Source organism: Balaenoptera borealis (assembly GCF_965194805.1).
Source record: "Balaenoptera borealis genome assembly, chromosome: 12".
In the NCBI taxonomy this organism is placed as follows: Eukaryota; Metazoa; Chordata; class Mammalia; order Artiodactyla; family Balaenopteridae; genus Balaenoptera; species Balaenoptera borealis.
The window spans coordinates 90115291-90140832 of NC_138869.1; the positions used below are offsets into that span (position 1 = coordinate 90115291).

Consider the following 25542-nt stretch of genomic DNA (forward strand, 5'->3'; position numbering starts at 1 on the left):
ATTAGTCTCTTTTAATAGACATGAAACATGAGACATAGAGGGGGAAATTTACTTGCCCAAGATTATTCAGGTAATGAGTAGAAGGGCTGGAATTCAAACCTAGTAGGCAGTCTGCTCCAGAGCCTGTGCTGTTAACTGCCAAGCTAGTCTGTAAATAAATGCCATACATTTATCTCCCATTATATATGAATGAACATATTCATTACATATGAATATGAATATATATCTCTCATGGCCTTTGCACATTTATTTTATTAATTTATAGGGACTCTTTATATATTACAGAAATTAGCCCTTTCTCATATATGAGTTTTAAATATGTTTCCATATTTAAATATGTTTATGTTTCCAATTTGTATTTTTATAACTCTTTATGTTTCTTTTTGCACACAGATATGATGAATTTTGATACAGTCAAATTTTCAATCTTTCATTATGATCATTAGGTTCTATGATTAGCTTAGGTCTTCGTCACTCTGAGATTATAAAAATATTCTCCCATGTTTTCGTCTTTCAACTTTTAAATTTCATTTAAATCTTTGATCCTTTTGGATTTCATTTTGGCATCAGGAGTAAAGGCAGATCTCAACAGTTATACACTGATTTTTTTTTTAAAAGATATATAGTTTTGTCTTTTGACACATACATAGATGTAAACCCACTCAATAAATAATATGAAGCACACAAAGATACATACACACAATTGCATGCCCAGATATACCTATTCATACATATACTGATATGAACAAATTGATACATAGAAATAAAATATATTCCAGAACAAATACAGAAATGAGGATATAGTTATATGTCCCCTGAACACCTGAATACTTGGAGAGGCTTAATTCTTACTGTAATGCCAGACATGAATGAGGTTTGGTTGCTGCTCACTTGGGACACGCCTACCCTCCCTTAACAGAACAGAACAGGGAGGGTTCCCTGTGCATCAGTATATATATCAAAAGCATCCCACACAAATTGGTTCAACTCCTTGTTTATGATTCTTGCGTTTTGTAGCAAAGTAAGAAAGCAGGTCAACAAGAGTCATATAAAAGAAGGCTAAAATCACAGGCTAGAATTTATTCAGTATCTTTTACCTACCTGTAGAGGAAACCAGTCAAATTTTGGCTGTTTCCAGAGTCACAGCTTTGCTGCCTTTTAATTTCCAGCTATAAAAGTTAACTACTGATTCAGATCTTCCTATTTTGAAGGAAAACGAAAGAAGAAGAATATCTGGATCTAGGCCAGTGGTTCTCAACCAGGGCAATTTTGCCACTAGGGGATGCTTGCGGTGTCCGGAGTCATAGGGAATAGGGGCAGCTACCATCTGCCATCTAGTAGGTAGAGGCCAAAGGTGCTGTTGACATCTTACAATTCCCAGGACAACCTCTCCACCTCTCCTACAATTATCAGGTCCAAAATGTCAATAATGTTCAGCAACCCTGGTGTAGGTCAAGGCAGAAAATCCAGATATCTGGGTTAAGTGTTGGTATTTAGACTTTGAGGGATAGAATTACATTATAAAGACTTTAGAATCTTTATACTAACTCAGTACTAACACATTTTAGGGGGTTTGGTGGCTATTTTTGTTTTACTTCTTGACTCCATATGTTATGGCCATTTACATAATCAGTAAACAAGTAGACAGGTCAATGGCAACTATCACTGCCCTTAATTATATAATATAAGAAGTCTGAGAATCTTAAAAGTTATTATCTTAAAACCCTTCCAGTTACTAACTCTTTTGTTTATCACCTTCAAAAACATGCATTGTCTCTGTGGTGTAGTTTTCTAATAGTCTGTTTTTTCTTGTTCTTTAAACAAGTTCTGTGGACACTTTAAATCGTCTAGCAAAGTTATCACTGTTCTTTTAATAAGTAACATATTGTAGTTTGCAGCAGCAGTTTTACAGTAAAGGGAAGTTCTTGTGAAATCCCTTGATTCTGGGAAGATGAGGGAAGGCAAAAGAAAAAAGAAAGGAAGCATGAACGCTATGCAGTTCTGCATCATTAATACTAGCAATGGGTTCTTTTACCTCCTGCCCTCTCACCTCTTGTTTTCTGACCCAGTTCTGTGTGCTTGGATGTAAAATTTTGGCTGAGGGCTGCTTTTGCATGGAATGCAGTAAGTAGCTTGTCAACCCGACCAATGCATTAAGAAAATGAATTTTAAAGGTGCTCACAGAATATAAGTAGAAGAATCAAACTTCAGTGGAAGCCGAGCTTCATTTAAAGCACGACGTTCTCTACAAGTTAATTCTTTCCCTCTAAAATCTAAATAGGGCAGCAATAGGGGATCATTATGTTAGATTGTCAGGTTTCTTGGGATGAAACACTGTACAGCTAGAGAGTAACTGCATCTGCATTATAGCAATGGCATTTAGCTGAGTCTAATGACTTTGAAGCATTTATAATTCAGTAATTAGCATGGTAACGAATGAGCCAACTTAAGAACAGAGTTTTTAATTGACTCTGTGATTTTAAGCAGTTCTTGCAATGCTTGTTAAAATTTTAATCGCTGGCATTCATATTTTGGCAGACTTTATACTTTAGAAGGAAAACTGGTTGAGAGTGGGGCAGAGTTGGAGAATGGGCAGTTTTACGTGGCTGTCGGCAGAGATAAGTTTAAGAAATTGCCTTACAGTGAATTACTTTTTGACAAGTCAACGATGAGAAGGTCTTACGGGTAAGTTTGCATCCTCATTCACTTCTCACATTTTAATTATCACTTGAAATAGCATTGAGTCTTATGCTGACCACTGGTCTATTTTATAGAATCTTGTTTATCAGTTAAAATGGAAAGCATGCATAAAATAAATTGATCGGTGTTTATTTTGCCGTGATTGGAGATTGAGAACTATTGCATGAAAATATAATTTTGAGGAATCCATGATAGACTATATAGTATTTTTTACCATTCACTTACGAATTTATAATAAAGACTTATTCTTGTGAAAAAGATACAGGGCGGGCAGTGAGCTTCTATACAGCATACGTTATTAGAAGTTTTAATAGCATCTTAACTGGTTAGCTAGACCGAATAACTTTTCAGTTGATGCATAGAGAAACTTCTAAAGGTGATTAAAAATGAATATTTTCTACTTTAAAAAATAAAAACAATAAACTATAAAAATGATATAGTTCCTTTTGTACAAATAAGTAGAGTGGCTGGGTGTGTAGTTATTAAATGCAGAATTTTAAAGATTATACTTTTAACTACACATAGTGCACAGTGGACCATTTTCCTCTATGAGATGTCATATATTTGTGAAGAATGCCTTATTTCAGCCCAGTGGATGGACGCCGAGGCATGCATTTTCATGAAGAGCCCCAGCCCTGGATGCAGGGACCCTTTGGCTTGCTCATGGTGCCCTGCAATCCATCTCTGCTGCTTTTCTCTGTCCACTTTGCTAGAAAACTGACTTTTTGTAGTTGTCCTCTGCTAGGGTGGGTGATTTGTGGCAGAGATAGAGCAGAATGTCACCAATTTGTTTTCCATTAATTTGCAATCTGTGTAGCTTGATGGAGAGGCTAGCCAAGGGTTTCATAAGTAATAGATGAAATGGAATTTCAGGGGTGGTGTTCGAAGTATGCAAGCAGACTTACTGCTAACCATCCTTACCCATCCATGAAATCAAATCCTTCACAACCTTTGCTAAACAATACTGGGTTAGGCTGCTGGGCGTTGCAGTACACACTGCAGTAAGAGCTTGTACTTGATGGCAGTGAGAAAACTAGCTCATGGTGGCCTTTCTCAGACAGATTAGTAAGATTTACCCTTATCTCTGTGGCCTCCTCATTTTCAGAGAGGATTAGGTTTCAAGGTGGGTTGGGTTTCAAGATGGATCTTTTCCTATAATAGAAACATCTGGGAAATAACTTACTCTTAGAGCCGAAGAGAATTTTTTACTTTTTGGTGAGAATGACTGGTTTAGAAACTCCCTGAATAGACATGCCAGTGTTTTACTATTCTATGCTTCTATCAGAGGTAAACATTATAGACATGATAAAAACTATGGAAATTTATAGTTTTAAATGCCATCTGGCAAAATCATCACTCGGCTTGGGAAATGATTTTTTGAAATGCAAATAGAAAATTTAGAGATCTGATTTAAAATGCTATGAAAAAATTTAAGACAGTACTAAATTTATTTGTAAGCATCAATTAAAATACTATACAAGAGGGACTTCCCTGGTGGCGCAGTGGTTAAGAATCCGCCTGCCAAGACAGGGGACATGGGTTCGAGCCCTCGTCCGGGAAGATCCCACATGCCTTGGAGCAACTAAGCCCGTGTACCACAACTACTGAGTCTGCACTCTAGAGCCCGCGAGCCACAATTACTGAGCCCACGTGCCACAACTACTGAAGCCCGTGTGCCTAGAGCCGGTGCTCCGCAACAAGAGAAGCCACCACAATGAGAGGCCCGTGCACCGCAACAAAGAGTAGCCCCTGCTCACTGCAACTAGAGAAAGCCTGTGCGCAGCAACGAAGACCCAACACAGCCAAAAATAAATAAATAAATAATAAATAAATAAATTTATATAAAAAAATACTCTACAAAAAAACATTAAAGGTCTTTTGGAATGGAATTTGGAAATGTTATGGTGGTCTTTGTGAAATTGGGAAAGTCTATGGGACTTTTTGTGAAATACTGATGTCAGTAAGTAGTTGAGTTCCGTGTCAGGATGACAAATTGAGATGACGATTATCTTGCCTTATATATTATTTGTGAATAATGCTCAGATTTCTAAATTGCAATTTGTTTCCACAGTCAGAAAGCCTCTTCACTACCTCCTATTGTAGGATCCAGAAAGTCTAAAGGGAGTGTAAGTATCAGATGCTTTACTCATTAATGTTCTATATTTCTGTATGATACAGAGAGACTGTCCTTTGGGTTTCAATTAAATTCGAAGAAATGAAACTTAGCCACCTTGTGGTATATAAGCAATTATGTGAAACAACACTAGAACACTAATGTTACAACTAAGTTTCTAAAGGAGAGCTAACATTTTAAAAATATGGATTTCAAAATATCTTTTTCCTAATATACAGACCTGATAAAATTTATACCATGGTTGAAATCTAGGCAGTGGTACACAAATGAGAAGAAATGCTGTATTAGGTCACACCAGTGGTCTGCCCAGTCTTGTTTGCTGTCACTGACCAAGACTGAAAAGAAAGTTTTTGTAACAGAATGGTAATCCTCAGTTATGTTCCTTTAAAAGATTGAGAATCATTCCAAATATTTAGCTCCTTATCAGAATCTTTTCCATCCATCATTCATTCATTTATTTGTTAATTCAGCAAATGTCTACTAAATACCCATTATATGGGAACTGTGACAAGTATTTAGTAGGTAACTTCTTAACCTATTTGTATTTTTTGTCTGTACCCCCTCATGGAGATGAATTTCATGTCATGCTGGAGTATTGCTTTGACAGGTCTTCTTGGCTGAAACTTCTCTTTCTACTCTTTTGGTTGAACTTCCTGACATGTAGTGGTCAGAATTGATCTGACATTTCCCCTTTCTGAATTAAATAAGCAAAACACTTATACTGGTGTTTTGTAAAATAAGTGGCTGCTGGGCAATGATACTGTCTCCTAATGATGATTTAGATATTTCTTCCCCTCCCTACTTTCTGTAATATCATGTGAAATTCTTGAAAAAGAAAAATAATTTTGTGTGAAGAAATAGTGCTGATCTCAGTATAACAAACAACAGACATACCCACTCATTCACTGTAACTATTGTACTATTTGTGACAAAGCTCTTGCCCTCAAGAAACTTACAGTCTAATTGAAATAGAGAAAATAGTTTGAAAAGGTAACTAACAAGTTAAAGCTAAATATAAAAAATGTGCTGAGATAGCTATACAGAAGGAATGAGACAAAAGGAATCAATGTGCATTGTCCAAAGTACATGGAGGAAGTTGAATCTGAGCTGTGCCTTTGAGGACTGTTTAAGATTCAGGTGAAGGTTAGTGAGAAGAAAGGGAGATTGAAAGGACAGTGTGAAGAAAGGAGCAGAGATGAGCACACGGAGAAACAGTAATTTGGGCTGATATTTAGTGAACACTCGAGGGTTCAACACCATGCCAAGGTCTTTACAGATGTGATTTATTTAACCCCAACCCCATGAGGCAGCTACTGTTGTTATTGCATTTAAAAATGAGAAAAGGAAACACAGATAGTAGAAGTAGCATCTCCAAAGGCTCCATTGAGTAAATGGAGGGGAAGGATTGAGTCTAGATGGCCCGCTTGGAGGGAGCTAATGCTTCTGACCCTAGGGGGACAATGAGTCCCTCAGGCCAGCTGGAACAGAGGGCCCCTCATGGTGTGGAGGCTGACATGCCTCACTTGGCAGGTGGTGGCTGTTTTAGATGACCTCGAATGTCAGAATGTAGAGTTTAGTCTTTAGCCTTGAGTTAAGGGAAGCTCATGAAGGCTTCAGAGAAGTGAGAATGTTGATCCAAGTTCAGTCTAGAAAGGCCAGATCTTTTATGTGGAGAAAACCTTAACATGGTGAGAGGCCATAGATGAGGTGTCAATTACAAAGCAAGTTCCATAACCTTGGTATAAAGTGGTAAGAGCCTAGACTAGGTAGGTGGTGAGGGAGCAGCGGTAGGTGATTATTGCTCATGAAGAAACAAAGGACTTGCTAGGTGATTGGATACAGGGGATTAATGGAGCAGTTGGAGCCAAAGATAACTGCAAGTTTCTGAGCTTGGATGCCCGAGAAAATGGTGGTACTATGGCTAAGAAGAGGGCAACTATAGGAAAGAGTGACCTGCTTACTTTCCAATGCATTGAGTTGTGTCATCACGGAATCTAGTTGAAAAATGTTCAGCTAGTAGTTGTAAATGGCAGAGGCTGAGGACATCAGATGTTGATTTGCAAGTTCATCCACATGATGGTCATCGTCGAAGAGCAGAGATGTGTCATGGTGGTGTTCTTTCCTCACACCCAGCACAGCCTGGCAGGGAGCAGGGTTCTTCACGCTGTTGAGTGAGAGGATGGGGGAGTGGGAGCCGAGAGAGAGAGAGAGACAGACAGACAGACAGACAGAGAGACAGACAGACAGAGCAGTGAGAACCACAGAGGACCCAAAACTTCATGCGTGTGGAGAGCAAGGGGAGAGAGAATTCTAGTAACTGAAAAATATATTTTAGCCACTATAAAGCTAAATAAAAACCAGGAACTCAGGGTTTGGAAATTTTGTCCTCTTGCTCTTCTTTAGGACTTTGGAGTGGAATCTCTTCCACGTACCATGCACATATGAGCTCATTAACTCTCACAGTACAGCTGGAAAGGTGATGGTTAAACAGAGACCAAGTGTAGGTGAATAACCGACCTAGGTCATAGGGAAAGTTCATGTCAGAACCAAGATCAAGACTCAGCTCCTTACATTCACAATTACTGAACTTTGGGATTAGGTGCTTACTCTTCTGAAATTTAGAATGTCTGATTTTTTAAAAAAAATGTGTAATGTGTTTCCCGTTTTAAAATTCATACACAGGAGGCACATACATGCCTCTTTCTTGCTCATTTGTTTGGAAGATCTGTGCTGTGAATACTGGGTCATCTAATGATGATTGGTGAAGTCTTCTGTGTGTCTGGCATGGAACTAAGCACCAGGGAGATGGTATTGAGCAAAAAGACACAACACTCTCTCTTAGCCCTGCCCTACTCAGGGAGACAAGGGTTACGTAGGCGATGCCACAAAGCAATATGTAATTACAAAGTGTGACTAAAATGAAGGAAAAGTATAGAACAATACGCAAGAAGATAAAAGGAGAACTTAGGTATGTGTGTCAGGAAAAGACCTCTTTGAGGAAGTGGCCTTTGAAGACTCCAAGTTATATTTTGAGATGAATTTCCATCTCATACACAGCAACGACTCAAAATTATATTGCCATACTATGACTTAGAAAAATACATTGACAGCAGAGTCTACCTCTCTTTCCATAATGCTCCCTAAGCATTCTATAGATTCATCCATCCATTCATCTGCTCATCTAGCCATCCATCCAACGTGTGTTTAGTGAGCACTTACTGAGTGCCAGGAATTGCTCCAAGCAACTGGCATAGATTAATGAACAGACAGACAAGGTTTCAGACCTCAAGGAACTTTTGTTCTAGTGCCTGTATCTGTGTGGGAGTAGGGAGGGTGGAAGAATGGGGGTAGACAGACTATCAATCTCTAAACAAATATAGGGACTTCCCTGGTGGTCCAGTGGTAAAGAATCCACCTTCCAATGCAGGGGACGTGGGTTCGATCCCTGATCAGGGAACTAGGATCCCGCATGCCGTGGGGCAGCCAAGACGGCGCGCCACAACTACTGAGCTCGCGTGCCTCAACTAGAGCCCGTGTGCCACAAACTACGTGCCCTGGGGCCCGGGCGCCACAACTAGAGAAGAGAAAACCCGCATGCCACAACTAGAGAGAAGCCTGCAGGCCGCAACAAAGAACCCACGCACCGCAACAAAAGATCTCACGTGCCTCAACGAAGATCCTGTGAGCTGCAACTAAGACCCGACACAGCCAAAAATAAATAAAATAAATAAATAATAAACAAATATATAAACAATTTCAGATGGTGATAAGTACTATGAGGACAATAAAATGTGGGCACTAATTAGGACACTAATTGATATAAGATTCTCTGAGATTGGGACCTTAATGATGTAGAGGAGCCAGTCATACGAGGTGGGCGCAGGAGAAACAGTCACAAGGGCCCTTGGTAAAGAGCTTGGCGTAAAGGAGTGGGGCAGAAAGAAGGCTGGAGTGGTCTGCGATTAAATTGGAGGGGCGGGCAGGGCCCGATCGTGTAGGCCATGCGTGGAGTTTGGATTTTATCCCTTACCAGGACATCGTTTGAGGGATACAAGTAGAGAGTGGTATCATTTGGTTTGCAGTTTTAAGGGATCATTCTGGCTGTGTTGTCTACAGAGAAGGGGGGCGGGGCAAGAACAGAAGCAGGAGGCAGTGGGATGGCTGGCGTCCAGGTGAGTGATGCAGGTGACTTGGACAGGAGGCAGCAGGGCAGATGGACATCTATCCTACTTCTTGGAGCATATTGTAACTGCCGTCACTGATTGACCCGTTCATCCAATAGCCGTTTATTGAGTTCATATTATGTCCCGAGCACTGTTTTAGCGCTTGTGGGGAAGGGGAGGCAGAGATTCCAGAGAAAACTGTAAATGTATGAAGCTTCCATTCTGGAGGAGGAAAAAGACAAATACACGTGTGATATTAATCAGGGATAAGCTTGAACAGAACTGCGTGAGGGTATGGAAAGAGAAAGTGAGAGAGGGTGCAGTATCCTTTGGGTGGCCAGGGTGGGCCTCCTTTAGGAGGTTATATTCAGCTGAGGGGAGTAACCCGCTGGGCACACAGTAGGTTCTCAGGAAACCCGTCTAGTGGATGTGTGAGTGAGTGCTGTGAGCCGCACAGAGAGAATATTCTATGTCAGGCGTTCCAAAAGCACAAACTTGATTTTTTTTTGTTTTTTTTAAAAACATCTTTATTGAAGTATAATTGCTTTACAATGGTGTGTTAGTTTTTGCTTTATAACAAAGTGAATCAGTTATACATATACATATGTTCCCATATCTCTTCCCTCTTGCATCTCTCTCCCTCCCACCCTCCCCATCCCACCCCTCTAGGTGGTCACAAAGCACCGAGCTGATCTCCCTGTGCTATGCGGCTGCTTCCCACTAGCTAGCTATTTTACATTTGGTAGTGTATATATCAGTTTGCTCCTTTCCTTTAATTAATTGGTTCCCTGGAGAATGCACGTGTTTTTAAGATCGTTAACCGCTTGGCACTGAGTGGGGCTGTGAGTGAATGGGACTATGGGTGAGCAGGCTTCAGACTTTCGGAACTACAGTCCAATCAAAGGGAAGACATCCCCAAACTCGTGATGCAAATCAAAGGGGACACAGAACTGGATTTTTAGGAAATCATTTCTCCACACCGCCTTCTAGGAATGGCTGTATTGCAGCATGAAGGAGAGTGTGGGTGGGGGCCTGACAGAACTTCAAAAAAAAAAAGAGAGAGAGAGAGAGAAAGCTGCCGTAGTCTGCATAGAGGACCCTGCTGTGCAGGGGTGACGTGTCCGCGAGGCCCCACCCTTGTGGTAGGGAGTGTGGGTAACGGGGGCTGGGGGTTCTGGGGGTCCACCAGACCCTTGCAGAACAGCCAGGGAATGCCAGAAGTTACCCCTGTTCAGACTGGGGAGTCACAGAAATGAGCACCTTGAGAATAATTTTACCTTGTGATTCTAGCCTTGAAAACAAAAGGAAGATATAAGTGAATCCTCTGAAGTCCTATTAAGTTTGAAAAATTAACCCACCGGCGGGAGGCTGTTCTCTAGCTGCGAGGTCTCACCACACGGAATCCAAGCACCCTCTAGTGGAAGAGATGTAAAATCAGGGACGTATTTGAAAGAGCCAAAGACGACGTTAAATTGTCTTTAGTTGTCCTTATTACCATGTGGCTGATGTATCTTGTGATCAGCAATTTACAGGCTCAAGTATTGTAACTGTTAAGGTTTTGGTAAGAAAACGGCATGATCAAAGTCACGGTGAAGCAAGGTCCATTCCAGATGCTTCCCAAATTCCATTTTGCCTTTTGGGAAACGGATGCCAATTTGGATAAAAGGGTTCCTCACACTTCCCATCACTAGATGCACAGTGAGAGAAATGCCAGCCTAAGTCTGGGTCTGGTCCCCTGCTCAGAAGGTCTCCTGGGTGCATCGCTGAAATACACACACTGTGAAGGCTGCTGTGTGCGGCAAATCCCTCACAAAATTATTTTAAACTTGATGCTTTATGGCCCGTATGTCTTTGACACATGTTCATGGGGGCTGAAAATGAGACTACCTTGGTAATGAAAGAAACCTGAGTTGATTGGATCTTGTTGCAAAGAACCTAGGGAATTACTGAAAAAAATCCCAGTTTCAGTAGAGTGAGGGGTGATCGAAGGTCTCTTTTTAGTTTTTTGTTTGTTTGGGCCAGAGGTTTGCTATTCCTATCAGATATTTTGGTATGTGTGTGAGGCAAAGGCAGGACAGTGGTTGAAGTGTCACATGGGGTTTAGTTTTTGCATGGGACACGCTGTAAAATTTGGCTGCTTCTTGATTTCTTCCACTTTGGGAAAAAGTCGTAATCTATTACTTCCAGGTAGCTTTTTTAGGGAACCATTCTATATAATAACTGTTTCTAGTGTCTTGGGTATTAGGAAGGTTCAGTGTAGCAGAAAAATCAGACCTGGGTAACCCTGAGAAAGTTAATTCCTTTATCTGTAAAATAGTAATAATAATACCTATCTATACATTTGGTAAATATTTATGGTTATGAGTATTTAGCACACAAGAGGTACTTAGTAATACTGTTTTATCAACTAGCATAGCTCTTATGAGATGGCAAAACTCCCCTATTCCCTATGCCCCACAAATAGCAATGACTATCGATGTATCCAAGTTATGAGTCACATGCAGAAGTCTCAGAAAAGAAAGGAAAATCCATCTCTCCATTCCTTTGCCCTTCCCTTTCTCTATAATTTATTTACATATTATCTATAATTTATATACTTAACTATGTAAATAAATGAGTATATATAATTTATATTATAATTTATTTATATCTTTGTATTTATTATATATCTATTTTATTTTTTTAGATGAATCAATATTTTCTTTTTCTAATTTTTATTTTATATTGCAGTATAGTTGATTTATAATGTTGTATTAGTTTCACGTGTACAGCAAAGTGATTCAATTATACATATACATATGTCTATTCTTTTTCAGATTCTTTTCCCATTTAGGTTATTACAGAATATTGAGTAGAGTTCCCTGTGCTATACGACATGTTTTCTTTTTCAAAAAGAAAAGCATTTAAATTCTTTCCCATCTTCTAATTACAAAACAGTTCTTCCTTTTTTCTCAGTTTAATTTAGTTCTTACTCACCAAGTGCCTGGTGGTTAGTCATTAATCAATATTTGAACGCATGAGTGTCAATTACCAAAGCCATGCCTCATATAGTTATTGGAATCAACTAGTCTTTCTTGATGCTTCCAAATTGCCCTTTTGAGTGTCCCTAACAGAGGTGTAGTAAATCAGAACTTCCTGTATATTCAACAACAGAGTTGATTTTTAAAATTATATGAATCCCCAGACACTCCAGGATGGGGCATCTGCTTCTCCCTTGTTTTACCCCTTTGTGAATAAGAGTTTTCCCAGAGAGCAGTAAAAAACTATTATGCTGAGATCCAGAGTTTCTCATTCTTTAAGTTTCATTTCAGTCCTTGAAAGTTCAACAGCATCTCTGAATATTCTAGTAGGCTTGCTAGAAGGGTTACTCCTCTCATTCAAGGCTTTTAAAGTTTTAGAATCTTGGGACGAATAGACTTGTTTGAAAATAGACTAGAATGTGAGACCTGACGGATGGTTTCTTCTCACATGATGGTTTTGGAATCTCTACTATAATCACATTAGCCATTTTTCCTGCCTGGCAGTTTATGGCCTTGTGAGGAAGAATCATTAAAGAAAAGGAAAGAAAAAAACCCAACTCTGGTTGCAGTTAATGCAATAATTAAATGGAAACTGTATGTTTAAATTGCAGTTGGAATAGGAAATTAAATTATGCAAAAAAGTGTTATAGGTTTGGACAAGTTTTCATAATGTTAATAAATTTATGCATAATTCATTTTCTTGTAGGCTATGACAAAATAGCATAAATAACTTCATTTGTAAGGCTGTGAATTTTTCTATTCTTAATTGGGTGATAGTTAAATCTATTTAAATGCTTCTAGATGACTGAATATATAAATGTTTAAAATGGGCAGTTATAGTAGGTTTCTAGGCAGATTTGTTTGTTTAATATTGCTACACTTATTTTCAGATACTAGCATAGTACAGATGTTGCATAAAGATTGCACCCAATATGGTATGAGTTTGGTGTGATTTTTAAGAAAAAGATATTAACTCTCTGCTCTTGAAGGAAGCACTCAGATAGTCTTTGAACAAAACTACATGCCAGGCACTGTACTCATTACTTTATAAACGTTACCATTTCATCCTAATGATAGACCTAACGGCAGGCACATCAACCCCATTCAATTGATAAGGATCCAGGCTCAAAGAAGGTAGGAGTTAGTTACCCCAAGGTCCCATAGGTGGTTAGTGGCAGTGCAGTGGCTCTGAGACAGGTATTTTGGCTCTCTAAAACGTGCATTCTTTCTACTACCTGCAGCCTCACACCTTACACACTCAGGTAAGTGTAGCACCTGAGCGTCTGAAGGCCAAGGCTGTCTTGTTAGGAGGGTGTTTCTCGCAATGGCCAAGCAGTGGCTGAGTATCGGCACAGCTGTTCCTTGGGTACAGTAGCCACCACTGTAGGGATTCTTATGCGGCTCCCCAGGAGCTGTATGTGGGCCAGTGACAGGAGCCACTGAACTCAACCTCACCTTCATGCTGAGAAGCTCACTTCGCAGATGCAAGGTCTTCGTTTCGAGAGGCACACGGGAGTCAGAGGCAACCACCAAAGGTGTGATCATTGGGGGCCGCCTTGCAGGAATGAAGGGCATGTGGTCTTGAGCTGCTTGTGTCTGTGTTGCTCTGGATTTGTGATTCATAGAGACCATGGCAGTCACCAACAGATGAGTCAATATCAGGGGATTTCTACAAGCACAGTGCTTGTATGATGATACTGATACTCTCATGGTGACAACCAGTTAAGAAGGTATTTATAGATTAACTGATCAAACGGGTTTGTCATTATTCCTCATCCAATAGCTGGCTGCTGATTCTTCTGAAAGGTGCAGGAGGGAGAGGAAGGTTAAGACAGCAGACCCGCTCTGCTCCTTGCTGGCTGTCTGACCTTGGGCAGGCTTAACCACTAAGCCTCATTTGCTTGTCTATATAATGGGGTGATAACAGTACCTGTCTCTCAGGTTATGAGGATTGAGTGAGACAATTTCATAGAACACCTGGTACAGTTAAGTACTCAACAATTGTCAAGTGCTGTTATTTTTATTCTCCTTCCTCTGGTAGACCCTTCCTCTGTCACCAAGAAGAGTTAATGTAGGTAGTGGACAGCAGCAGAATCAGTACAATACCCCCATCTCCCGCCCCTGCCCTTTTTACCACTAGTGAGTGACTTGTACTGAGTAGTAATCGCTTAGGGAGTTCATCAGCTGATAGTAAGGGTCTAATCTTTTGCCACGTAGGGAAATGATCGCCAATCTAAGTCAACAGTCGGATCCAGCGACAACTCATCTCCTCAGCCCCCAAAGAGGAAAGGGAAAAAAGAAGATGTGAATTCAGAAAAACCCACGAAAGGGAAACAGAATGTAAAGTTAAAGAGTTCGCCGCAGACAATTCCAAACAGTGGTAAGTTTGTTGTTATTATATTGTTATTATTGATTATCCTTATCTTAAGGCTGTGATACAATTTTAATTTGTAAATAGATCCATTTGTTTTCCTGGGCCTACAGAAAAGACTCCTTATTGTCCTATATGAGAGTTTGCAAAGAAGACTTTCTGCGTGTGAGAGATCCTGCTGTTTTTCATGCTTAATTTCTATTTGTAATTAGAGATTCTGCTACGAGGACACGTGTTTTTTAAATTTTTTATCAAAAAAATTTTTTTTTGGCTGCTTTGTGTCTTTGTTGCTGCGCATGGACTTTCTCTAGTTGTGGCGAGCGGGGGCTACTCTTCATTGTGGTGCGTGGGCTTCTCATTGCAGTGGCTTCTCTTGTTGTAGAGCGTGGGCTCTAGGCGCGCGGGCTTCAGTAGTCGTGGCACACGGGCTCAGTAGTTGTGGCTTGGGGGCTCTAGAACGCAGGCTCAGTAGTTGTGGCGCGTGGGTTTAGTTGCTCCGTGGCATGTGGGATCTTCCTGGATCAGGGATCGAACCCGAGTCCCATGCATTGGCAGGCGGATTCTTAACCACTGCACCACCAGGGAAGTCCCAAGGACATGTGTTTTGAGGTAAAATATGTCTTGAGTGGTCGTATTGGAAAAGGTAACTTTTACCATCCTGTGTTCCAGCTAAAAGGGCTCGATTAACATTTTTGCCAACCGCTGTTGATCTCTCTTATTTGTGTGTCTACAACCCTTGTTCACATTCATTACGAATTGCTTTTAGTCACAGATCACTTTTTCCAAAAAGATGTTTCACCGATTTTACTGATACCCAAGAGAACACACACACACACAACTTTACCGATAAACAATATGTACCAAGTTAGTTATGTGTCTTGCATGACCAGGCGAGAGACGGTATAAAATAATTTAAAACATTTTGCATTAGTACAAGATTTCAAGATAAAAGTGATAAACTAAGGATGAGTGCCGTCAGAATTGTGAATTTTTCATGTTAGTTTTTTGTGAAGACAAGCTCTTTTTGGCTTCACTCGGAGCGTGGTCTCAGTGGGGCGAGCGCACGAGGATGGAGTGATGCTGTGGGCAGGGGGCTGGCTGGGACAAGGCTGGAGGAGTGACGGCTTCTCCCTCCCCCTGGGATCCACTTACCCCCACTGGAAGATATGCCAGGCTGCCCTGGAAAAGGATGAATGGGATCAAGTTTCAGATTCATGGTCAGAGAGCTTGGCTTCCAGCTGGGAGCTCCAGCTCACTTCAAAGTCCATATGAAGTGTCACATTAGAATTACAGCTCAAGTGGGCTTCACAGTTGAGGAGACAGCATGAACTTGTGTGAGTGTTTAGAAGATGCTGCTCAGATGATTAAAGTTTCAGAAGAAAGATGTGTGAGACTAAGTTAAAAGAACAGGTGAAATGAAAGGAGCCAATTCCATAGAGAAGAAAGTGGAGGGGTTTTAAAATCTTCAGAGATTTAAATGGTGGAGATTAGCTGGAAGTTGAGAGTCCTAGATTCTTGTCCCAGTTCTGCTCTTGACTTCCGGCAAGTCACTTAACTTCTTTTAGCCCCATTAACATTCTGCAACATGTGGGCTCATATTAAGATTTATCTTCAAAGTTTTGCTTTTATCTTTAAGTTTGTGCAATCCTTTCCGGTGACTCTGAAACAGGGAGGCCAGTAAAGTGCAGTCAAAGGATGTTTATTGAATGCTTGTTGTATGGTAGGCACCAAAGGAAAAAGCTAGCCTGGAAAAGCATGCCATGCCATGAACATTAAAAATAATAGAGGGTTGGGACTAACCTGGTGGTCCAGTGGTTAAGACTCAGCGTTCCCAATGCAGGAGACCTGGGTTTGATCCCTGGTCAGGGAACTAGGTCCCGCATGCCACAACGAAGACCCAGTGCAGCCAAATAAATAAATAAATATTTAAAAAAAATAATAGAGGGTTTATTTTAATCAGTATATACTAGATTGTGAAATTCCCAAGGCCGTGAGCTATGTCTTACTGGGTTTTTTTTTTTCAGTCCCCAACAATTAGCACAGGTCTGACAGATGAGACGCTTAATAAATATTGATGGATGAATGATGGAAGTTACAAAATAGATAAGTCTCTGTAATACTTTAAAACCCACTAAGAAACAGGACTCATGTTAAACTCTTCCTGAATTATTTTTGATTAAAGGCTTTTATAAAATGCTACTTTTTTATTTTCTGCGAGGCTCTTATTAGCTTATGAAAATACCAGCTCCTACTTCCAATATTTTTTTTTTGTTTGTTTGTTTATTTATTTTTGGCTGTGTTGGGTCTTCATTTCTGTGCGAGGGCTTTCTCTAGTTGTGGCAAGTGGGGGCCACTCTTCATCGCGGTGCACAGGCCTCTCACTGTCGCGGCCTCTCTTGTTGTGGAGCTCAGGCTCCAGATGTGCAGGCTCAGTAATTGTGGCTCACGGGCCCAGTTGCTCCGCAGCATGTGGGATCTTCCCAGACCAGGGCTCGAACCCGTGTCCTCTGCATTAGCAGGCAGATTCTCAACCACTGCGTCACCAGGGAAGCCCCCAATATATTTTTTGAAAGTCTTTAGATTCAGTAGTTGTTCCTCAAAAGAAAGGGGACCATCATCTCTTCAGGTTATTTCATTCGTGGAAACTTGGGAACACAAGAGGCTGAATCAGCATTTCCATGTTTCACAGGAAAGTAAACTTTATTAAAAAGTCGAATTATCAGTGTTTTTTAAAAAATTTTTATTAGAGTATAGTTGATTTACAATGTTGCATTAGTTTCTGCTGTACAGCAAAGTTTATCAGTTATACATATACATATATCCACTCTTTTTACTTACTTTTTTTTTTCTCTCTTTTTGAATTTTATTTTATTTTATTTTTTATACAGCAGGTTCTTATTGGTTATCTATATTATACATATTAGTGTATGTATGTGAATCCCAATCTCCCAATTCATCCCTCCACCACCCCCCCATCAGCGTTTTTGTTTTTATAGAAATTCACAAATAATTTTCAACAATAGTTGTATCTGTGGGGGTCAAAGTAACAAAAACATGTTGACCACGGAAACAAGTCACATTTTTAAAGTGCTAAGAAAAGGTAGAAGCCCTCAGCTGTTCTTACTGTGTCTTTAGAGAATCCTGCAGTTTTAATTGCCCATGTTAAGTGTACATTTTGCAATCTGGTTTTATAATGTGCAGATGATAGGTTTTTCACTGCTGTATCTCAGTGTTAACGTAGAACTATGGCTGCTGTCTTTCACATGAAGGTTTAGGGAATTTTTTTTTTTTCCCAATAAGAGGCTTATACCACAGATCTAGAAGCATATATGAGTTTAGACGAAGCATTTTGTATCTTTTCATCTTGATGGAGAGAACATATGACCTGGAAAATGAATCTTGGCTTCCAAAAACAATTTTCCCAGGGAAAATGAAAAAAAGGTTTTGTGTAGTTTATGAGATTAAATCATCACTTGATAAGTTTAAGGATATTAGCTTAAATCCCTACTTTTGAAAATTGAGCTATTTCTCCTTATCAGATCTGCCTCCAGATGTCTTTGGCTATAGAAATTTTCTATGTTATGTTATCAAAGGTATCTGTCTTTATCTCTCTCTCTTTTTTATTACTCCTTTAGCCTCCATATTCATTTATTATTGCAGTTGCTTTTTGATTTAATGACATCTGTTTTAGTAATTAGAACCAAGTGCGCGATTTTGGACATTCATGCCTCCAGAGGGCTCTTATTCCTTAGAAAGGGAAAAGCAATAAGGACTTGAAGCAAAATGAAAGGGAAGGTGTATGGTGAGTCAGTGAGTCAAAAGTGCAAGAATTTAATACTGTATTGCACATTTGAAAGTTGCTGAGAGTAGAGCTTAAAAGTTATTACAAGAAAAAGCTTTTTGTAACCATGTGTGGGGACAGATGTTGACTAGACTTACTGTGGTGATCATTTCTCAGTATATACAAATATGGCATAAAAAAAATGCAAGAATTTGATTATAGAGATGAAACAGTTTTTGCTGCTTAAAAATATTTTAAATTTGGCATTAAGTAATCTATTCAATTTTATTTCTAAGTTAAATTTTAAGAGTTAGGATGCATATCGCTGATTTCTTTCTAGCATATGTTAAATTATGCAAATTTTTGATCAGTGTTCTTTATTGTTCTCATGTTAATTAGAAAAAAGGAGACTTGGTAGGCTGTCTTGATTTTTATCATTACGATTGTAGTCATACATTTATCCTTTTATTTTACTGCTGATATTTACTGATACTCTGATGTCTAATGCTTCATGAGTGAGCAGTGCTGATAACAGTCTGTAGATGGCAACCTGGGTCTAATTTTATTTCTTTTTCTTGTTTCTTCTTTTTTTCCGACTCAGTTTCTCTCTGTAATAATAAAGCTTAATAATTCAAGCAGAGCAGTGACATATTTCTTCAGGGAAACAAATCCCATTTTCTTTTGGTAGCCAAGATGCAAAGTAAGATTGGTTGGTGATTGATGAAGTTGGGCGTGAAATGCATTTTTAGTGCTGCATTTAAATGCCAGCTTAACTGACCAGCGTATGTTTTCCATGCACTTTCGACCTGAGTGGTGCCTTGAGATAGGTTTTAGAGGCTGTTACCTAGCTATTCTCTCCTCTCTGAGCAAAGTTGTAATGATGATTGCTTTGAAATATTGTATAGTATTTTGGGATTGATTGTATTTGTTGATATTTTTAATAATATTTTACATGAAAAAAAATTAGTGTTTTTTAGACCCCTTGGAACACAGGAAGTATAGTGGGTTTAGGGCTCCTTAGAATATTGGGAAAACTGTGGAGAAAATATCCTGGTCTGTTATCGCTATGGTTTATGTGGTATTGATAATTAAAAATACTTTTTAAAAGCAGAGTCTTAAAATGTAAGCAAAAACAAGACCTGTTTTCTTTTCAAACCCGTGCCCCCTGCAGTGAAAGGGCAGAGTCCTAACCACTGGACCGCCAGTGAATTCCCAAGACTTGTTTTATTTTGAAGGATGTGATTCTCTTTCTGTTTCCACGTGTGGGCGTGCACGTGTGCACACACGGATTAGTACCCTTGATGCAGTTCCTAGCTTGCTCCCAGTATCGTTCACTGATTGTTTCCAAGGAACGTGTGATGTTTAGACTCCTGATGAATGATAGGGAGTAGGTGCAGTGCCGGGAAAGGGTGTCTGAATATTATGACCTTGCTGGGTGACTTGAATTTTTTTCTTGAATTTTTCTAATAGCTACAAACTGCACATGGTTTGCTGCATCACCCCAAGCATGAAGCATTACTGTGGTCCATCCTCAGAGTCAGATCAGGGGACATGGAAACTTGAGCTTCTTTGGTTCAGCTGATGAACCAGCTCAGGCACTTGCATGGTTCGCAGTCACAAGAGACTCAAGATAAAAACAGGAAGCATGTTTTCCGAATGTGCTTTCCCAAGTCTCACCCACTAAGGATGTCATGTACCGGAGGAAAGTATATAAGAAGGCACCAAGATGACTTCACAAAGCAGGGCACTGGTTTTTTTTGATAAGCAGAGGAAAGATTTATGATTCCTTGGTGTCTGTTTCCACCATACTCACCACATAACGGGGAAATACAGGTTTTCTATTCCTTCCTTGATCTTAACTTCCCATCTCAGTGGCTATGTGTATTGTGGAATATGGGTCCAATTTGACTATGACGAGTACCAGTATGATAAAAATTTGTAAAATAAGCACTTTCCCATGCCTCAATAACCCTTTTTAGAATGACATATTATACACAAAATCTAGTACAGCAAGGGGTCTTAGTAATCCCTTGAAGTTTTATTGTGCTATTAAAATTCTAGTAATAAAAATTAGTTTAGGAATACAGGCATACTTTGGAGCAATTGTGGGTTTTGTTCCAGACTACCACAATGAAGCAAATAACACAATAAAGCAAGTCACACAAATATTTTGATTTCTCAGTGCATATAAAAGTTATGTTTACATAATACTGTAGTCTACTAAAGGTGCAATACCATTATGTCTAAAAAAATCCAATGTATATGCCTTAATTAAAAAATACTTTATTGTCGAAAAAATGCTAACCATCATCTGACAACGCAGGGTTGCCACTAACCTTCAGTTTGTAAAAAGTGCAATATCTGCAAAGCGCAATAAAATGAGGTATGCCTGTATATACTCTCACTTTCAGCTGAGATATTGAAAAATTAGAGGCTGGCTGAATACCAGTAAGATGTTTATCTCAGTCTGAGAGGAGTAAGATCCTAGCCCTTTTTAGAAAAGATTCTTTTCATATCCTGCCCTCTTACACACTTTGTACATTGGATGGAGCAGCATTGTGAGAAAGGCATTCTTTTCCAGCTGATGTCAGGTTGAGGCCGTAAACTTCTTTTGGGGGCTATTTTTCATTTGGCTGAGGGTTGGGATGTGAAGATACTCTGTTTTCAAAAGGAGAAGTTTGTGAGCTGTTGAATTGTGTAGATATTTCCAAACCTTTGGAAGATTTTATTGCAGAAATTTGTTTTAAGTAGGTATTTTGGTAATTGCATCACATTTTCCGTACAAGTAGCCCGTTCAGTTCTATGTAAGCCATAATGCGTCTTAATTCTCACATTGTACTCGTGGTGCCATGGAGGTAGCTGCAGCGTACCGTCATGTTTCTGGTGGGAAAAGAAATAGAAGTTCCATATTGAATGCCAGGAACTCGAGTTACCCTGCTGCCCAGGGATGCAGAGCTGCCCCAGGTCAAATTCTTGGTGTCGGCCAGAGCCTTGAGGTTGGGGATCCCATGGGGTTTGGGTCTGAGGAGAAAGGCAGAGGTTGAGGGTCGGACCTGGAATTATAGGTGTGGGGACACTGAGCTCCAGACTGAGGTTCTTGTAGCAGTTGATCCTCTGGAAGAGAGTGATGTGTGGAGTGTCTCATCTTGATTTTTCTCCCTGGCTTCAGGCTTTGGCTTGCCAGACTCCCTTTTCATAGATGCTACCTATTACTTCTAAGTAGGTCCTCTCTCCTTCCGTGCCCATCAAGGACCCAGACAAATTTCACAGCATTCCCTTGATTCCGCTGCCTCTGAAGTTAGCTCTGAACTTCTCTATACCTTATCATAGAGAAATGTAGATCCATACCAATGGTGGGTTTCTGAAGTGTTAACTCTTCTACTTTTCAGGAAGAAACTAAAATTGGGTTACCTCGGCTGGGTGTTTCATCATGGGTTCTGAAGTAGGGCCCAGACCTAGGCTTGGTTCGGGAGGGGTCTGATATCAGGAATGTCTGTGAGATGCTGATGGTGGGAGGTGACAGTGTGAAAGGAAGAAGTAGCCATGGAATTTATTACCCTTCCCCCCTCCCCAACTTCCTCTTCCTATTGCCAGCCCTGTGGTGAAATAAAACCAGGATGGGGACTTGGTCCATTAGACTATCAGCAGCTCCTCGGCCATTATTCACACGTGATACACAGATAAGCACCCAGCAGAGTATCCTGCTCAGAGTAGCACTCAGTGTTGAGTGTGTGTGTGTGTGTGTGTGTGTGTGTGTGTGTGTGTGTGTATGTGTAGGTCCATTATGCCTACATTTGTGGTGACAACTGAAATTAAGGGTGACAAATTCCAAACACTGAGTAATGGTACGATTCTGATACCCATGCTTTAGAACATCTCAACTGTGGATTTTAATCTGATATTTTATAAGCTTCATCTACAAATCCTCAGAATTAGGTAAACAGCATTTCCCTAGTTTTACAAAAGGGGGAAAAAGAGGAGAAACCAGTTTTCCCAGAGTCAAAGGGTATATCAATGGCTAATGATTTCTAGAAATTGCCATGCTGACCTACACTGGCTAAGAGGTGACACCCTCATGCAATTGTTTGTAGGGCACTGATGCCAGGAGTCCAGGGGGAGGGAGGCTTTCGTATGTAAGTGCTTCGACCTGTCTTCCTTTAGTGAAGAGTGTTGACATATCACAGTCAACGCTGAAGCTTATCTGAGAGATTTTGAGGAGTTCCGTTTTTCCCTCTTCCATTTTTCAGGATTTCATATTCTCTTTGTAAATGAGAATGGTTGATTTGAGCTCTTTTTGTTTTGTAGGTGGTAGGAGTTATTATTACTAGCAAGGAGATTTTCCTCTTCCTCAGTGTGGTATAATAATGAGTCTTTAGTATATACCAGGCTGGGATGAATCTTCAGCAACCAAACCTACTTTTTTCAGGGTTTGGGAACCTTGAAGAAGGTGGATATTTTTGAGGTTGACCTTTAGTTTATTTATCAAATGGCCAAATCACATTTTTTAATAGTTATTTGAATATCCTAGGACTTAAGCTCTTGCATCCCAAGCCCGTCACTGCGTCTGAATTTCCTTCCCCAAGTTTCATGAATCCTTAGACTTATGAACCCACCCCCTTTTCTAGAACACCACTTTCATTTCTTCAATGAACATTTACTGAGCACTTACTATGTACCACACTTTGCTAATCGGTGGGGCAACTCCATTTTCTCTCTTGTATACTAATAGCTTAGCACTTACACATTTTCTTCGGGTAATTGTAATTATATCTTTATCAAAGCATTTTCCTCGAGGAAGCAGAAAAATTTCCTTCTCCATTTCCATGACCAAACTCTGTTTACTGCACATAAATGCCAAATGTGTTTATGTTGTGAGCATTGACAATTTGTTCCTCCTTGGTACTAAGTCATCTCCCAGGGCTCCATGTCAATTTTGCTGATTTAGAAAGTAGCAGCACAGTACCCGAGAACAAGGCCATTTCTGCTTAAATGTGTTTAATACGGTGTCTGGAAGAATTACTAATACTACTTGGTACTACCAGACAGGGGAGAGATATTTCTCCACTCATATAATATGCTGTGACTCCTTTGTACACTGTGGCTATTTTTTATATGAACTCTACTTTTATTCTTCTCAGTTATCCTAGTTGTTCTTGAAAGAAGATATAATCTTTATTGCAAATCACCATGCATCATGCTATCACAGTGGGGATAAAGGTAAAGAGAAAATATGTATAGAGTACTTTTGAGCTTTGTTGGTTTAAAGCTGTCCATTTATTCTTAATTTATACAAGTAGATGATAATACCAAATTGTTTCTGTGAAGTTGGGCAAGGTTTCATTCCCTGTAAAATGCCATAATAAAAAACCACTTTTCACTGAGTACTCTGGCCTGTCCCACACTCAGGCTGAACAAGCTTCTGTGGCCAGAGAAAGGCCTAGGGCAAAGACTCAGGAACTTGAGGCAGGAGGGCCTGGGAGTGTATGGGAGCTGTCCAGCGAAGCTGCCCTAGACCTCTGGGTTGGGCTACGAGGTTATGGGCAGGACATCAGAGGAGGATTTCTTGGAAGTAGAGGAATCTAGAAGGTCTGCTGTAGACAAGGAGAGAAATGATGGTGGATTTGATAGCCTTTGGCAGTGGGATAGAGAGGAGAGGACAAATTTGAGAACTACGTAGGAGATAGGCAGTACGACCTGAGACCATCTGGGAAGGTGGGAGAGAGTCAGTGGGATCCAAGGGGACACTGAGTATTTGGCCTGGGTAACAAGGGGGATGGTTGGTGTCAGTAACTCTCAGGGAATGTGCTCAGGAGGAGAGAAAGGCTGTACCCGGTGAGTTAGAGGGACCTACCTGGCATTTGGTGGAGGTGTGCATGGATCAGCTGGAAAGGGAAAGACTCCCCTTGCAGATGGAGATCTGGGGGTCATCAGCCAATAGGTGAGAGCTGAAGCCAAGGTAAAGGAGAAGATGCCCAGGGAGGACCCACAGATTGAGAAAAGAAGGGCCAAACCTGACTCTTAAGGAGCAAGTACAGGAAGAGGACATGAAGAAGTAGAAATGAGAAACCTTTGGTTAGCACCTGTACCTCTAATTACCTCACTTGTTTCATGGAACAAACACTGAGGAGTAGGTATTATTCGTAAGTGGAAATCATATTATTCATAAATGGAAATCATAATTTCCATTTTACAGAGCCAAAGACCAAAGTGCAGAAAGGTTTAGTGTCTTGCAGTCTTCAGCAAGCCAGAAGGCATTTAATAAATGACAGCAATTTCTTTCCAAGGTATCACAGCCTGTGAACAAGGTCCTTTGCCCCCAAGTTTAGAGTCTTCCCCATGATTATAGTTTTCCCTAATCAGACTTTACAGTTGCCTACAGCCTAAATGTGTTGGAGTGATTCTGTGTCTATTTTATATAAAGCTAAGGCCATATTAACACATATATGAGGAATCTAGAAAAATGGTACAGATGAACCAGTTTGTGATGTGGAAATAGAGACACAGATGTCGAGATGTTGTGTGCACAGCAGGAGGAAAGGTAAAAATGCATTAACATCTCAGATCAAAAACAGAGGCAGAGTCATTCTGTAGAGAAATTGAACACCAAAAAATCATAGCAAGAAAATTGATTTAAACTGTACTTAGTGAGGGATTCGAAGGAAATGATAGTTCAGAATTCTAAAATTGTTTTTCGTATGAGGTGAAAATTTTGCAGTCTGAAAATGAATGACTATTCCTCTGTAACTGTAAAACTACCAAAAAGATCCAGTTGAATGCATAGACAGTTCCCATGTCAGACTAGCCCAGGAATGTATTAGGAGCAAAAGGGAACAATGACTGTTTTTCTTAATTAAATAAAAGAATACCGTCTTTTACCCCTCACTGGCACCAAAGTTCTCAATGATTTCATCTAATTTGGGAATGAATGGGGTAGGCTGTCATTGTTCTAGGAGACAAGAAGATTAGCCACCCAGGACAAAAACTTAAAAGGAACCAATAAGCACCATTACTAACAAACGGTCTCCATGTTTTCTCTGGTGCTTTCCATCCTCGCATGTTTGAGATTTATTACATTTTCAATTTGATAACATTTGCTAACTAAAACAGAGTTCCAGATCTAATTACGACAGCACTCGATAGCATTTAGATGGATGAGTTCACCCCTCAGGAGTTTTTATTTTCTGAGCAAGCCTCAGACAGAAGGGACAAAGGAATAAAAAGTTTCTGTAGTAGGTAGATGGATGTAAGGCAATTTTTCATTTGTGAGGCAGGTTGGCTGTTTAATTTTTAGAAATTAGTTGAGAGAATCATCAAATTCTCTTTAGACTTTATTCCCAGGTTCACCCTTAGGTTATAATTTAAAAGCACGATTA

The 25542-nt window shown here is 40.0% G+C and overlaps 1 protein-coding gene across 1 annotated transcript in view; it reads left to right on the forward strand.

Moving 5' to 3' along the window:
• DCDC2 (doublecortin domain containing 2) overlaps positions 1-25542 on the forward strand; it is a 159926-nt gene that overhangs the window by 49748 nt on the left and 84636 nt on the right. Inside the window, exons 5-7 of the mRNA XM_082346373.1 lie at positions 2539-2685; positions 4772-4826; positions 14235-14397. Coding sequence (XP_082202499.1) covers positions 2539-2685; positions 4772-4826; positions 14235-14397 — 365 coding nt within the window. The remainder of the gene's footprint in view (positions 1-2538; positions 2686-4771; positions 4827-14234; positions 14398-25542) is intronic.